The 16835-nt window shown below is 43.4% G+C and overlaps 1 protein-coding gene across 8 annotated transcripts in view; it reads left to right on the top strand.

The window, feature by feature from the left end:
• The first annotated feature begins 15013 nt into the window (after window positions 1-15013).
• PPP4R1 (protein phosphatase 4 regulatory subunit 1) overlaps window positions 15014-16835 on the top strand; it is a 67686-nt gene continuing 65864 nt past the window's right edge. For 3 of the 8 annotated variants that reach the window (XM_074822017.1, XM_074821989.1, XM_074821970.1), the window contains exons 1-2: window positions 15014-15162; window positions 15469-15513. In XM_074822017.1, coding sequence (XP_074678118.1) covers window positions 15512-15513 — 2 coding nt within the window. In that variant the 5' untranslated portion in view covers window positions 15014-15162; window positions 15469-15511. Of the gene's footprint in view, window positions 15163-15468; window positions 15514-15625; window positions 15739-16002; window positions 16145-16835 lie in introns of those variants that run through there. The other 5 variants (XM_074822008.1, XM_074821961.1, XM_074821999.1 and 2 more) reach the window with 4 other exon arrangements.

Here is a 16835-nt window from a genome sequence, read left to right as displayed (position 1 = left end):
GAGGGTAGGATTGATTCATCCTTCACTTCGGTGGTTTTTTTGCTTACACAGCTAAAGCAGGACTATCCTGTCACTCACCCTAGTTTTTTCAGTGTAACACCACTGCTTTCATGTAACAGAGGAAGGAAGACAGCCTCCTGCTTAGAGGCACAAGGCCAGGAGTACGGAAGACTGGCCTGTTCTCCTGCCTGCAGCGTTGCCTTGCTGTGAGACCTGGGGCTGGGTACCTGACGGCGCTCTGTCCCAGTGTGTGGCATTCCAGTGGTCTGGGGCAATAGTAGCTGGGGCTGCTGCTGCTCTCCTCTTTGCCCCTACCGACATGTTCCTGCCCCTCTGTGGCTCATGCTGGTAGATATCTAGTCCTATGTTTAAAAGTTTTCTGCAACCTCAGTCTCTTCCTCTCTAGAAGTGGAGTAGTGGTATTTATCTAGCCTGTATCAGTAGGAACTGGATGCTTGTGAGGTGCTGGCAGTGTTCCCAGGCTTATGAAGGCATCTGCCTTCCTCCTCCTGCTTTCTCTTTCTGGTGAGTGACCTACATAGAGAAAGATCCGTCAAAGACCCTGATGCGTACCCAGCTCCTGAAACTGCTGTTGTCTGTCCCGAGCACCTGATGAGTTACTTCCTTTCTTCCACTGTTGCTTTCCCTCTCGATTTCTTGGCAAGCGTCTTCCTCACACAAAAATGTTATCCCTCCTCTTCACTGGCAAGTTCAATCCAGGCCCTCCTACTATGGGCTGCCATCCCAGCTCTTATTCCCAAGGCACAGAGCAGGAGGCAAGTTAACTCCACGCTGCCCAGGGAGAAATGCGTCTGCATCCCATGGATGACACAAACATGCAGTACAGTAATGACTGCCGCCACAGAAATTTCGCTGGTGCCTGCCCAAGAAACTGCTAAAATCTCTTAAAAGGAAAGCAGCTGCTGCTGAGCAAGCAGTTCTTCAAGCAGGAGGAGCAGCTTCCAGCTCAGACCCTAGATCCCTTGCAAAATCCAGTGGTTACGAAATGGCTAAAATTCTGGAAGATGCTATTTTTTGTTCATTTGTTTACTGAATCACCACAAAGGTTAGAAAAGGGCTATCCTCGAAAGGTATCGTGAGACTCCTGAGGCATGAAAACAAGAAAAGTACGGGAGTGACCTGGTGGAAATTGAGGGCCTGATTCCAATTTCAGTCACATAGGTCTTAAGCCATTGCAATTTTTTTTAACTTGAGTGGGGTTATTCCACTTTATTTCACATGCAAAAAGTGAATTAGGCCCTTCATAGCCCACTGGTTCCAGCATTAATACCAGAAGAATCTGTGGCTGCCTGTTACTTCATTTTATTGTAGTGCTGCTTCATGTTTTAACATCTCTTGTTTGTGGCATTTATATGGTCCAGTCACTCCCTCCCGAAGAGAAAATCTGCTGGAAAAGGTTAGAGGGGAGTAAACCTCTGCAAGATACTACTTGCAGCTTCACTGCCAAGTACTTTGAAAAGCGGCATTATTGCTCTTGAAAAAAACCTGGGGGTTGTTTGTATAAAGCTTACTGGCATGTTTCTTGATAGGCCTTCTAACAGATGCACTGTTCCTAAAGTGCTTGGGAAAGGTTTTTGGCAGCATGGATGCACGTTTGTCAAGAGGGTCAAATTTACTCACTGGTTCACTGTTAATCCCCAGGGCAATCTCCTATCGCAGGAGAATGGTAGTGAAAAGTAATGCATGTTTTCTCATTCTTTGCAAGTGATGTGCTGTAGCTCCAAGCTGGTGACAGCACTACGTTTCTCCACTGAGATTGTTCGATGGGGAAAGAATCAAAAATGCTTATAAAATGCATAAATGTCTTATAACTGAAAAACAGAACCCAAGGTACAACTTGAGACCGCTACAAATATATAGCCGATTAAGCACCAAGAAAGAACAAGAACTAACTAAAGCAAAATATTGTCTCAATTAAAAAATAGACATAAATTGGCCTTAGATGGATTTGGACAGGAAGTTAGGAGTAGGGCTTTCCAAGGCTTTGGAAAATTTTTCTAATAGTAGCTGTCAGAGCAACAAATGAAGAGCAAACTAACTTAAAGGTAAAGCTTGATATATGTAAAAAGAAATTTGAGATGACCTGAAATACCACAAGTCAAGATTCAGTGATCCAACAGATCATTTGTCTATTATCACTAAGTAAATTTGCCAGTCAGCACCAACTGTTCAGCTTGGACATCAGGCCTGATGTGTCACAAATGAATCAAGTTAGAGCTCTTTCTGCTGAGATTGAAATCACCAGTGTATTTCATTTAGTCCAGCAAAAGCCATCCAGCTGCTTCAGCCTGTGTATTACTTTGAGCCTGTCTATTACTTACACCGGACGAATTCCTACAATCAATTCCTGATGAAAGCTCCATATCTTACTATCAATCTTCTTTTCCATATGAACCTTATGAAAATACTTGTGTGAGCCCACAATGCTGGACAAGTCCTTTGTCATGTTACATTCCATACAAAAATATGCCTGATCATGCAGGTGTTTGCAATGTAAACACCAATCCAAATAAAAGGTTGTTGTGATTTCATGTACCAAGACACAGTTCAAAACAGGGGGCTCACTGACCATGGGAATTCAAGGTTGCAATTCGGTGGTGTCCGTAGCTATTGTAACATGTTTCATTTTGCAGGTCCTCTCTTTGGGATGCCAATTTTGAGCACAGTTTGAAAAGACAGAGTGATGATTATTATGAGTGAGTCCGTGGAGGTGATATGAACTGTCTCAGTTTACTTTTGGTGGTGCTGACATTGGTTTGCTCCATTCTTTTTATGCTTCTGGTATAGCTGATACCTGTTAGTTGCTGCTTGAAAAGGGAAGGTAAAGATCAGCTTCACGCAATTATATGTTGTCTCATTGGAACGATAATGAGAGAGAGCTCTACTTCAACATGCAGGGAGACTTTACAGCAGGACAACAATACCTTCTTGCCTTCCAGCTCACTGCAGGAGCAGCCTAGTGAGGGTCTCATTGTAAATTACAACTGGATTTACTGAATATTAATGCTATTTCCTTCTAGCAGTATATTCCACGGTACACTATTCTCATACAGAGTAGTGTAGTATCTAGTGGTTAACTTTGCCCAGTTTACCACCATTAGCATTGTATGGGGTGAAGGAGCCTGTGTTTACTACCAAATGAAAGGAGGGCATCCACAATTCTCCTTTTAATTAAGCTTAGCCTTGTAAACTATGAAAAGAGTACTATATTAAGGCCAACGTTTTATTGTCAAGCAAGCAGGCTCCTATTGTGCATAGTGCCAAGGAGAGATAACAGGGCTCTTATATTGTCAGAAATTTGTCCTGCCAAGTGGGCATCAGGTTTGTCTAAAACATGCCCAGTATGTGTGTGCTGCCAGCCAGAGAAAGTTTGAACATCACATTGATTTTTCTCATTAAATCCTCAGGCAGTGAATGCACATTGATAGGTGCTTCCTCTGGTTACAGAAGACCCAAAGAGGGATCTTACAAACAAGCCTCAAATGAAAATTTTCAAATGAAAATGCATCTATCCATCCTGGCCTTACAGTAGTTTAGGTGGTGAGTAGGATGTCTGTAGCCAGCTTCTGGTATCACTTGTGTCTGTTTGTCTGCATCAGTGGAATGGGGTGTTCATTCTAAACAATCATGAGGCAACTGAAAAGGAGAAATTAAAATTCAGTTGTAAGTCAGGTGGTGACTGAGGAGACTTATCTTGTGGACTAAAGTTGATTCATTTATTTAGATTTAACAGTGAGAGGGTTCTTTGCAGTCCAAATAGTACATAGAAAAACAATCTGAAAAAGAAATCTCAGAGGGAGAAAAATCTGATCAAGAAATTCTCATCAATCCAAAAAATCTCCTACAGCATGAAAGATAGAGTTCCTAACTTTTTTTTTTTTTCTGTTTCTGCTATGAATAAAATTTTTGTGTGTTTGAATGAGTTTAAGTCTGAGTTTGGGAGTGTGACCTGTCCTCTTCCCACCACCAGTCTGAACAGTCCTGAAATGCAGAGGATGTTTGATATAAACTCCAAATCCCCTTTTGGGTCTATGTCCTTTACAAGGACAAATTAACCCTTAAGGAAACCTGCAGTTCTGCAAAATTCTCACCACACATTATTGCTGTTATGATCTCTGTATTTTTCTTTTCAGGACAAGTCCTTGTTTAATATTTATCTCAATTTCCATGTACTTCAGTGGTAGTACTGCCTGTTTATGGACTTCAGAATTTGCCTCCAAGACGGATAATCTGAGTTTGTTCAAACCTAAAAATAAATACAAAGTCTGTATGTTTTGTTTTGTAGGTTTTTGAATATTTATTAATAAAATATTTTATAAGGGGGAAAAGATGCACTACTTGATCAACAGCTTTATTTTTCTAATGAGGCGTAATAATACAATAATCTCTTCAAATAAACAATAGCTTGTCAGGGCCTTGAGTGCACCAACAGATGGTGATTACCATGACATAGCTAAGCTAAGAGACTATCCTGAAGAGCAGAAATTGGAAAGATGCACAATGCAATGTATTTTATCAGTCCCGATTTTTTACCCTCCCCTTCAATCATTTTTTATGGTTTCTTTAAAGATGATTGAATGGTGATGGGTGCATCAGGTCCAGAGATCCTGAAGTACACTAGGAGGCTCTAAATGTTATTTTTCAGGGCAGTTAAATGCCAAGCAAAGTTTTGTACTAAGGCTGCATTCTAATGGTATGCAGACATACCTTCACCAAGTAGCAGGTAGATTAGGAAATCACATCTCTCACCTTCACAGTTAGAACAATTTTAAGAACTGATGAGAATAAAATAATAGAGCAATAATTGGAAAGGTCAGTTGTGAAGGTATAGTTTAAAGAGAACTGGCACTAGTTAATCTGCAGTAACGGAGTCAGCAAAGGGAAGATCTATCTGCAGGACAACCTTAGAGAGAAGCTACAACAGTCATAATCTTTCTAATGATATCAGGAGGGTGATAAAATGGATTAGAAAATAATTAAATCTGACACTGACAAAGGCAAAATATCATTCACTCAAAACTCAGGAGTCAAAAGTCTCATTTTGGTGTTAGGACATAATAAAAAAAAAATCTCTTGGTTGAACTCTTGAGGTCTTGGTTGAAGCCTGAGTTTGAGATAGTCCTGCTGAAGCCAAATAAATCCTTTCAGAAGACAGGTGGCTGGAATGGAGATGTGGTCCCCAGCCCCCTGATCCAGGTGTTCATCCAGGTTAGCAAGGGAGGAGCTTAGTTCGTGAACAATTTGGACTTTATTCGAGCTACTGTAGTTCACTGAACTTCTGGGCATGTGTCTTGATTGTAATTCCTCTTCTGAACAAGCTCAGATGAACTGCACCTCGATGAGAATATCCCCTTTGGCTCCTACCCAGAGAATGGGAGCACTTGGGCATCTGGGTGACCTGGGTCATAGCGCTTTCTTGTGCCTGCAGAACAAACAGCAACCTGTAAAGTATGGAAGTCAGACCTCTGGAAATAGAGAATTTGGGGAGCTGGGCCCCAAATGATTTGCACAGAGGATAGGGAAAAATTGAACTCCCGGCTGGCTTTCTCCTGCAGGAAGGGAAGGTAAACGACACTGTGTGAGTTCAAAGACTTCTATCCAAAAGCAAAACTGCCTGGGTGTGTTATCCCATAGCAATAGCAAGTTCATAACATCTTATTTATTCCAACACAGGAGTGAGGAGATAAGCATCCCTTTGAGGGGACACCTATTTACACCTATTCTTGGGCTGGTCACCCAAAAAATAAGCTCATACTGAGGGCTGGTTGGTTTGTTTATCTAGCCCAAGGGAAGAAGTAATATAGGCAAGTAATCAGGGTTAATGTACGTATGCTGTGTTAGTGGCATCTAAGGAGATAAATGTGGAAGAAAAAAGTATGCAGAGATTTTTGAAGATAAGAACATGTAAAGCCTATCTTAAAGCAAGACGTGCTGCTCCCAGCTCTATCTTTATGAAAGCTCTATCTCTGGATCAAAGAAACAAAATCGCTCTAACAGCTTGTTTTCTCAAGATAAGCCAAATTTTCACTGCCTCTCCTCTCACTTGCACTGGCATGCTGTACACTGCATGCTTTTCTGTTTGCTTACCAAAAGGTATCATGAGATTATTAATGCGTATAAACTAGAGCTTTGCAAGAGAAAGAACTTCTTCTTTATTCTCAAATTCCTAATATCCTGAAATTTTTCTCCCTGACAATGTTGAGAACGGTACAGGTTAACTTTTATTGGGTAGGTGAAAGACACTACAGCAAGCACAGCCTTCTATTTCATCTATTTCTCACTGAGGCAAATTACAAATTAAAATCTTCCCTGTATATTTAATCTAATATAAATCTTAAAATACATTTGAGTGAAAGGATGTAATATATTATTTAAAGCTCATCCATTAACCTATGGGTCAATAGCATTCATATCCTTAAAAATCCATAGTTGATAGGAAATTTTGAGAACTATATAGCATCTGTGGAATATTAATTCTTTATACATAGGTCTTGAAATGTCAAACTCAAAGGCAGAAAGCCCTCTGGAAACATTATATCTGCACTATTTCCTATACTGAATCCTTTCCAGCACTGGGATCAGAGTTGGTGCCTTTCTTTTAGCTCCTCTCAGCCAGAGAGTTCGCCTTGTCCCATCTGCCTTTGTTTCGTGGGAATGTGAGTCTTGCAAGCTACCTCTTCTTCGTAAAACTCTTCCTTGTGAAACAGCATATCCACAGTCTTCCTTTTCCTAGTTTTCTTTTTATTCCAGCATGCTGGCCTGCCTCACAAATGCATGGATTTTGCCAAAAAAGGCAGTTGGGACCACTGTAATAACATCATTTAGCCACTGAACCATACTGAGGCATTGAAAAATGGCACCAGTACCGTTGAAGCAACGAGAAGATCTGTCTCCTCTGGCTCCCTGACGTACAGCATGCATACGCTGCGTGGTATGGCACGTGCCGTGCCATCCTCTGGGTATGCACAGAAGCGGAGGTGTTCTGCTGGTCGGACCATGACATCCCTCAGCCTTGTGAGGCTGTGGGGAAGCACAGCCAAGCTTCCAAGGTGGTTGTGCCCTCCAAGTGCATCAAAAACGAGAAAGCAGGGATAAGAGCAGACTGCTCTGATCCTTGTTTAGCAAGCAGTATAAAAAAAGAGAGATAAAATTCTTGATCAGGAGCCAAAGAGAAATTAAACATAATATATTTAAACAGATGTTTTATAAATGTAACAGCTTGCTTTTTAATAATTGAACTCCAGACAACATTATCACCTATACCAGTATGAAACCCTCTAAGTAGGACTCAGTTTCCCAGTGTTAGAGCTCCTTGTTCTCAGTACGAGTGGCTCCTTAGTCTCAGAAACAAAATCAACACTGTGGTTTTCAAAATGCTGCCTGGAAAGAGATGTGAACAGGAAGAGTGCAGAGAGAGTGAGGTATATGCATGCAAATGTACAATCATAACAAACCTAGCTCAGCAGGCTTATGGATGCTCAATTAATAGCAGAATTGTATTTAAATAAAAATGTTGCAGCCACCCTGTTAGAGAACTGATAGAATTTCCTTCTGTGTTGGAACTGCAGACAATGTCCCTTTAAATCAATGTTATTTTTATTAATTTTATTCGTTTTCCTGCCCTTTACTCCCAAGAAGTCTGACTGTAGTCTCATTGCCAATGGAACGTCTGAGGGTGAACGATGCAGCTTTCTCATTTTACTTTGATATTTTCACTGTTCACTGGAATAAATGACACTTGGAAATATACTGAGGTTCTCATGGGCTAAATCCATCTTTATTCAGAAAGAAGATTTCCTGTATGCTGTGCTTGACAAACATATTCCACTAAATCATTACTTTGATCCCACCCACATTCCAATACCACTGTGCATACTTTGTCTGACTTTCTTTATGAATCACCCAATAAAACACACCCAGTTCAAGATATTATTGGCAATGCTACAGTCTACATACATTAAATCTCATTTTAAACAAAAACCTTTGAACCTGAAATGTTGCCAGTGCTCGAATCCAAGAAGATGTCGAAATTGAGTAATGTAAAGCTTCTTAATATATCTGACACCCTTAAACTGTTCCCACAGTTAAAAAATATTACAGCTTACATTTGCACCACAACCAGGCACCCAGTGGTTCAAGGCCCATATGATGGTAAAAAAAAAAAGAAATGGTCATTTATATATCGAGTGAGCAAAGGTGATTTGGAAATTATTGAGACAATGAGACTAGCCAGGAGTTGCTTTAGCACTGTAATTGCCCTTTCACGTCTTAGGTAATTTAATTAAACAAATGAACTATTTTTGGACCAGACAGCTCTTTAAACTTCTGATACTTGCTATTACAAACCATCTGGCTGTGTATATTGTCAGATTTCATAAATCATACTGTATCACCACCTTCCTCAGAGATTATACATGAGTTTTTGTGTTTATTTGTATCCTCTCTAGTTTTCTGTATATTTATTTCAGATAAAACACTTTGTTCTTTGGGTTTCCTCCCAGTTCAATAACTGAAAAGTTCCGTGTAGAAACTGGCACATGTCAAGAACCATCATTCAGTTGCCCTCCTTATTTTGGGTAGCTTTTTGGTGGTTGTTTCCTCTGTTATACAATCCTTGCTCATAGTCTGTAGATCAATTTCCAACAGTGTAAATAAGATAGACATTGAGTCCTTTAGCATATTCTTAGCCTCCACTTTTAAAGGAACAACAATTTTGTTTTCAATTATTTCTTCAGTGAGTGGACCTCTGCTATATTTTGCATATATTTGTCTGGTTTCCAAATGCCGTTGCACTATCTGTCCATACGTCTGTCTGGGCTCAGTGCTACATGAACTGTAATTACACAGCTGCTGATTGAGTTGGAGCACAAGCAGAATGAGTTCACATCTGCCCTCAAAAGACTGTACAAATACACACATCTAAAGACCGACTCCTCCAAAGGTCTAAAATACACATGTGTAACTGACCCTGCAACTCAGTGTGCTTCCTACAAGAGCCAGGGTTATCTAAACAAAGAGTTCTTAGGATGTAACCCCTTGACTTCTTCACCCCTAGCATTTTTTAGGATTGACAGGTCCTAGCAATCGCACAGACCAGGATAACAAGCCATGTCCCAAAGTAATCATTCTCCTGACATGCATCCCACTGGCACCTACTACCCTTCAGATCAGCAGAAAAAGAGCTTAGCTGCCTGCGTAGGCATGTACCCAATTCTCCCTGACTAAATGGATTACACTGCTGTTGGCTGAATAGGGTGGCCAAGAAGACTTCCAGCAACCTAGTATTCACATGGGTTGTGAAACACTTACTCTCAAATCTGACCTAAGCCCAGTTCAAATCTGAAAAAGGTCTGCAGACAGGTTGCCAGACTCCACTTCTGCCAGGATTTAGTTTTGTTTCTTTTTTGCTTTGGAAACATGCAATGTGAGTAGAAGAAAACAGTAAGAAGGTTCAAAAACTGTCGACAAAAACAGAATTAAAAGTGCTGTACACAGCAGCTTGCTGAGGGGCATTCAGGATGGAGAAGCAAGAGGGTGGGGAGAGCTGGTGCTGTAGTAAGAAGAGAAAGGATCATAGGAAGGGACCAGTTGGAAGGATGTGAAACTGATGTTGGGTGACAACCACCAAAAGGAAAAGCAGGTTTGGTGGGAGTGGTAATTCAGTCCCATTTGTCCCTCTGAGATTTGTTCTGGAATCTGAATAACTCATCTCTGATTCAGAAGAAGAAGAGTGTGAGCTGATTGCATGTGCCAATATCCAAGCAGACCTAGAGAGATGCAAATTTAAACTCAGTAGACCAGGAAACGAAGGAGTGAATAAATGCAAATATATTAATCTGAAAATCAGGTTAAGATTGCCAGGCAGGAACTGGTTGTATGGGGAAGGGAGACTCTGTGGGCTGAGGAAAGGCTTGAAGGTCTGGCTGACTCAAGGGCGAGTCTAACAGGGAGGCAGGATCTGGCCTGGCATACAACTCAGAGCTGGCACATTAGGAACTATGCATTAGATTGCTACCTGTCATATATGTAATGGCATCAGATAGCAAAAAATAGCACAGAAGATTTTTTTGGGGTGTGTTTTATTTTATTCACTGTTTTCCACCTCAGGCCTCAAGCAGTATCCGGCACATCACTTTGCTTCCTTTGTTCTCTGTTTCTTTACCTGTAAGATGTGAATAATGATATGTATTTCCTTTCAAAATTATTTGAGATCTAGGATGAAGGCTTGGGGGATATTGGTATCAACTACAATAGCTTCACACATATGTGGTTGCTGTAATTTCTTGAAATAGCCAAAACTCTTTTTCTTCTCTCTGCTCAAAAAAATAATAAAAAAAAAATCAACAGGCAATTCAGTGAGGAAAATATTCAGTTTCTGGTTGTCCAGTCTCATTTCCTTCCAGTATGTCGGTGAGACACAAACCTTGGAGAACCAGGAAATCCAGAGCTGAGGTACATGGGTAGAACCTGAACTCTGCCTTGTTTGATCAGTGATTCAGTCTTCCCATAGTGTACATATGCATGACACATGATTTCTGAAGAGCGTCTCAGAGCTGTAGCACAGCTCTCTTAAAGGAATACCTCTGTGCAGGTGAGTGCTACTGAATGAGGAATCCTGTACGTATGCTGCACTTAAACGCTGAGACCCAATTCCCTGAAACAGCCTCTGATACATTAATTCTTTGTCCTCTTTCACAGTGAGCTTGGGCACCTATAGGATCAGATACAGACATTTCACTTGCCTGCTATAAAGATCACAGACCACCCTCATGCAGTGTCTATAGCTAAAGGAGTTGGAGATATCACCACTGGTAGTGGTCTTAATCACAAAATGAGGCATCAAGACTTGTCTCCTGATTTACATGCCTCTCTTCCTTTTGTCCACACAGCTACCATATTCATGCCATTGGTGCAATAGATTTGCTTGCAAATTAATGCCAAGAGCCATTGCAAGCTCCAGGTGCAGCCTTCGTGTTGCACCAGGATGTACCTCAGTTGGGTATTTCCTAGTTTTCAGAGGTTTGAGCATCACTTGAACTTGCCACTGAATTTGTTGCTGTCCTGGAATGACATGCGGAACCTACAAGGCAAACTTAACTTCGTATTAACTAAGCTCTTTGTCAGAAAATTTAGGTGTTAATTTATTCATGGTTGGCATACTAATGTGTTTACAATCCTTCTGTGAGGTCTCCAATGGGAGCAGTGACAGCTGGACTCTGATGTTAAGGTTCACAGGTAGTCACCAGCTCAAGCTCTTACCCAGGAAACAGTGAAAATTAAATAAAACTGAGTGGTGCACAGCCAAAAATTTTCACAACTACAAGGCATATTTAAAAAATCCACTTCTATTGGAGGGAGATAATAAGAACAGGAATAGCAAAGGGAAGGAGAGAAGGAAGGAAAAATGGAAGGAGAAGAAAGGAAAGGCTTCATGACAAACACCTATTTTTAGCAGAAATGCTTCAATATGAGGTACATTTTCAAATGCAAATCGACTGTGTCCCAGGCTTCAGACATCAGTTTTTTATGTGTATCCATTTGTATTATATGTGCTTATGTGTGTATACGTATCTTAATCTGTGTGTTTAGTCACAGACCAGTATTGGATAAGCACTCCATAAAGAACAAAAAGATGGTCTATACAGTAAAGAGTGTATAGTTTAACCATAAAGCACAACATATGCGTGCAGACAGAATCCTGGGGGTGGACAAGAAAACTATGAGTCAGTATTACCCAAGAGGATAGGCAGTTGCCTTGGTGCACCAGCAGTATAACCCCGATATATTTTTTGGTAGGCTTTACAGGAAAAGAGAGTTTTGCAAAGGAATCTGAAGGAGGATAGCAAGATGGCTGTGCAGATATTTATGGGAAGCTCTTCCCACACATGAAGGATAGTCTGGGAGAAATGCAAAGCTGGTGGATGTGTGGACATCGAAAATAGGCATTGTTGTCTGATCAGACTTGCTTCTTCACAGCAAATGAGAGAAAATAGATGATAATATACTAGATAATAATATAATAGATAGTTTGGGTGATTTCTTGGGGCTGCAGAGTGTTTGAGCCTGAGAAGTTTTGACTGAAGGAATGTCACTAATCCAACTACAGAATAGCATCCTGCAAATACATCTAGATGGATGTTGGGTATCTTGTGTCTAACTTGGTCATTTGTGTAGGTTTGAAAGGATTTATGTAGAACTTTATGTAATTATTTATACTATAATGTATTTATACTATAATGTCTTGCTGATTGCTGTGGGCTTTTTTGAGATACATCATGTAGATGGCAATACAGGTGCCTTTTATCACATGCAAAGTATCTTGCCAAGGAGTCATCCATCTGTATCCTTCCATCCATAGCCTTGGTTTCCACCTTTTGTGGTGTGTTTTTGCATGAGAGAGTGTGCGAATGTGAGTTTATTTCTTAAGCTTTGTATTTCTCAGTGCCTGTAAGGCTACTCAAACGGATTATGAGAACTCCAGCACAAAATCTGCTAGAACGTTTTGGCAGGTGCTATATTACTTGCTCCTTAACACGTCTCGTCTAATAAAACAAGTCTGTTATGAAAATTTTCTTTCATAGTTAGATATGTTATTTTAGAATGGCAGTTCATCACACTGTCTGAAAGAGTCAGCCTCTGTCCTACACTTACAGGGTCTCTGTCTGTCTTGCTTGTGACCAGTGACACAAGCCATCAACTTCAACTTTGGATCAGGCCCTTAAGGACTACCTGGAGATTTAAAGGCCTCCTGAGGCCAAGAAGTTCAGAAATATCTGGTAGCTTATTCATTAAACGGGATTTTGCATTGTGTGTTGGCATGAAGCCAAATAATGTATTTTTTCTCAATTATTTTTTCCTTTCCATGCCTGTGTTACTGTGGGAGCCAAAGGTCTTGCCACAGAGTTTCTACTCACAGAGGAAGAGACCTTTCCTGATGGCTGCTACAGATGGTGCTGGGACCAACCATGCCCAGGGAACACAGTCCGATGTTCTGTGGGTAACACGTAGCAAAAAAAATTGCAGTTCCTGAACAATTATAATTTGTCTTGCAAGGCTAAATCACACTGGTCGTTGTTATCTGTGCTATTTAAATACCACACAGTCCTGCTTACAGAGAAAGATCTAACCACGCAGATAGGAAGATCCAAAATTCATTTATATGTATTTATGTTAAGTATGATCTCTTGCAATCATCATTTTACCTTGCTTTATAGCATAAATTGTTCTTCCTCTCTTTAAACAAATATGTACATAGGAATAAAAAAAATTCTGAATACTCTAGAGACCATTACATATGGGGCAATAATTGATGGATGATAATTAACGCTATTAATACACTTTTAAGAGCAGTAATTCTGGTGCATTCCAAATTATAAACCCAGTTTTCATAGATGTATCTCATTAAGTTTCATTTCTCATTCTGATGATAATAATAATAGTCAAGGTAGCTTTGATGCCCTCAGACCACAGTAACCTATGGTAAGCGTGCATCAGTGCCTCTTCGTAAAGGGTTGGAAAAAGGAAACAAACCCCTCAATTCTTTCAGCAAAACAAAGCACATCACATTTTAGGCTGTTGCCATTGAATCCATTGCCAGGACGCAAAACTGGGCCTTGACTGCGGTGAAGGATGCAGAGCGGAGAGAAGAGAAAAATTCCTGGAAATAACTTGTGGTAATAAGAGGTTACGAAAATGTGATCTTCGAGTACGCTTCATTTTTCTGCTCTAGGTCTATTGCTATTACGGCCAGCATTGCCAGCGATTTGTGATGTCAAATATTTCCCCTGAATCTTGTCTTAAATTACAATGGCAGAGAATAGAGTGGTCTGTATAACTTAGTCATGGTGAATTTACTTGATTTACTCAGATTTTGAGGTTACATACCTGAATAAATGCAAGTGTTGGATCATCAGTATCCAGTAAGCCCTAGTGACTTGTCTATTGAATGGGTATGAAACAGGGCAGAGCTTGTTCTGTAGGATTGTAAGGAAAGGTATGTCTGCATTTTAAAATAAGATTACACATTTTCAGCCACTATGGCAAAGAGAATGAATGATTATAGAGATTTAATCCTTGTCCAATTTACAAAATAAAAACAACCATATGATAAAAACCAGTTTACAAGACATGCCGTTAAATATTCAGTTAAAAAGAGAGCTACCGAAATTGCATCCTCTTTTGAAAAACTAGACAAAAATAACTTATTTTGCTTTTCTGTGTATTAACAACTTCATCGATTATTACTGAGACAAAAGTTAAGACTGCAGAGACTCAGATAAGACTCCCCGGTAGCATCAGTCACAGTACTTTACCAAGTGCTCTGGGTATCAGCTAATTAGAGCATTTGTTTTTATCCAACCTTTTTAATCTTCCAGTGTACAGTGGAAAAATCAAAACAGTTACATGACAACCACCCCCAGCACTGACCATAAGGTTCAGCCAACGAACAAGGCAAACGGTGGGATACCTTTGCGTTCACGTACAACCAAACCATTTATTTTTACAACAAAAAAGTACACAGCAGCCACGCGGAGAACATCCCGTCTTTTTAAGCCGCGGGTTCCCAGCCGCCGAGTCTCGCCAGGCAGCTCACACGAGGAGGGTGCCCGCGGGTGGCGTGGCAGGGCCACCGCCACCGCTTTCTCCCGGCGACCCTGCCGCGCCCGAAGCCCCCTCTGCGGCCCTTTTCCTCTGGAAGCGGCCCCACGCAGCCCGCGGTGAGGAGCACCTCCGTGGCGCGGGCCCTTCCGAGCGGCGGCGACCCCGCAACGCCTAAAACGGGGCCTTCCCGGGCAGGACCGGGAGCGCGGCACGGCCGGGCCTCGGCCCGGGCGGCTCCGGGCGTGAGTCAGAGCGAGGGGCGGGGAGGCGCGGCCGCCTGTGGGAGCGAGCGCGGCCCCGCTGGGTGGAGGCGGGGGCAGCGTGTCCGGCCCAGACCCCTCCTCCCGCCTTCCTCCGCCCGCCCGCTCCCTCCTCCCTCCCTCCCTCCCTGCGCGACTCTCCCGGGGACGCGGGGAGACGCCGCCGGGCCCGGGGCCTGGACCGCGCGGGGCCTGGCCCCTTCCGCCGCCCTCCCTTCAGCGCTCGGCCGCGGCTTAAATGTAGCCCGGCGCCCCGCGGGGGGCTGCAGCAAGATGGCGGGTAGGTAGCGCCCCCCTCCCCCTTCCCGCACACGCCGCCTCCCCGGTGAGGCGCCAGCCCTCCTCTTCCCCCCCTTCCTCTCCCCCGCCCCGGCTAAGGAAGCGCTTCCCGCCGCTGTCCGGCTCGGAGCGCGGGGGGCTGCGGGACGGGGGGGGCACCGGGCGCAGGCTGCGGAGCCCGTTAGCAAGCAGCAGCGGGGGGTGGGGGGTGGTGGTGTGGGACCGGCCCCGCGGGCGGGCCGGGTCACGCGTGGCGGGGTGCGGCGGGGGGCCGGGCGCGTGGGCACATGGTGCGTGTCTCCCGCAGATCTGTCGTTGCTCCAGGAGGACCTGCAGGAGGAGATCGACGGATGTGAGTGGGGCCGGGGGGCGGCGTGGGGCGGCTGCCGGGCGAGGAAGTGGCTTCAGCGGGGAGCGCCCACGGTGCATTGTGGGAGGCGGCGGGGGGGTGGGAAGGGAGGAGGAGGAGGCCATGCTCCGCGCTTCCCTGTGTACATGACACGCACCCGGGCGCGCGTGGGGCAGGCTGGGCTCCGCCGGGCTTTCCCGCGTGGGAGCGGCGGCGGCGCGCAGCGGGGTGCGTTGGCCGGCGGGAAGCGCGCGCGGAGGGCGGGGGGGGGGGGGGGGGCTGCGGGGGTTCCGTTAACGGCCGCCGCGGGTCGGCGAGGGGCGTCGTCCCCTCACGGCCTGGGCACGGGGGGGGCCGCCACCGCGAGGGGAGAAACCTGCCGGGTCGGAGGCTGCAGCGTGTGGGTTGCTTGTTCCTTTTATATCTATATCTATTTTTTTTTTCATTTTTTTTTTCTGTGTCCTTCCCCTCCCTCCCCCCCCCCCCCCTCAGGCCCCCTCTTCCTGACCCTGATGGAGAGATGTGTGGAAAAGAGTTAAATGTCAGGGTGCAAATTGCAGAATGTGGCTCTGGTGCAAAATTACTAACTCAGGGGTATGAAGCCTGGCTGGGCAGACTGTAAAATGTTACTCAGGTGAGAAGGTGTCTGTTGGTAATGTCAATACCGAGGGAGCTTCTTGGAGGCAGAGGAGGATAAATTTTGGGCGGAAAGTGAAAATGGAGGCGGAGGCTGCTGGTAACGCAGGCGTCTGCCTCGCAGCCTGCCGTGGGCGTGCGGACCCTTGTCGCTGTCTGAAGGTATTTTGTCTGACGTGCAGTCTGCACAGCGATCCACTCACCAGGACTAGATTGCAGGAGAAAAAGCTTTCATTTTATGCCTTACATTTTTAGGGGAGTGTTATTTTAACTTTTCAGAATTTAACTGCAAACGTTTTACATCTTTTTCAGTTTTTGCGATCTGATGTTTAAAAGGCTTTTATCGTGCGTTGCCTTGCACAAAGAGGAGCCTTTCTCTGAGGCTTCTTTTTTTTTTTTTTCAATTCTGCTTGCTTGAAATTCAGATTAATAGAATAGCCGTTTGAAAACTTTGTGTGATTACAAGAGGACTTTCTCAGAAATGACACACTTTTTAAAAAAAATCATAAGTGTGGTCTTACATTTCCACTTAGATTATGATTTTTCATGACAGGAGTTGAAGGTATGAGTGTAGTCATTGGAGAAGTGATTCTGAACCTGTGGGTTTCTGGTGATGCTTTGAATGTTATGGTCTTGTCTTTAAAAACATAATGCATGCGTGGAGATATGACTCAATCCTGATGAGAGCA

This window comes from Strix aluco, chromosome 1 (genome assembly GCF_031877795.1).
Source record: "Strix aluco isolate bStrAlu1 chromosome 1, bStrAlu1.hap1, whole genome shotgun sequence".
Taxonomy (NCBI): domain Eukaryota; kingdom Metazoa; phylum Chordata; class Aves; order Strigiformes; family Strigidae; genus Strix; species Strix aluco.
The sequence above is the reverse complement of the archived record's forward strand: the minus strand, read 5'-3'. Positions and strand labels throughout refer to the sequence as shown.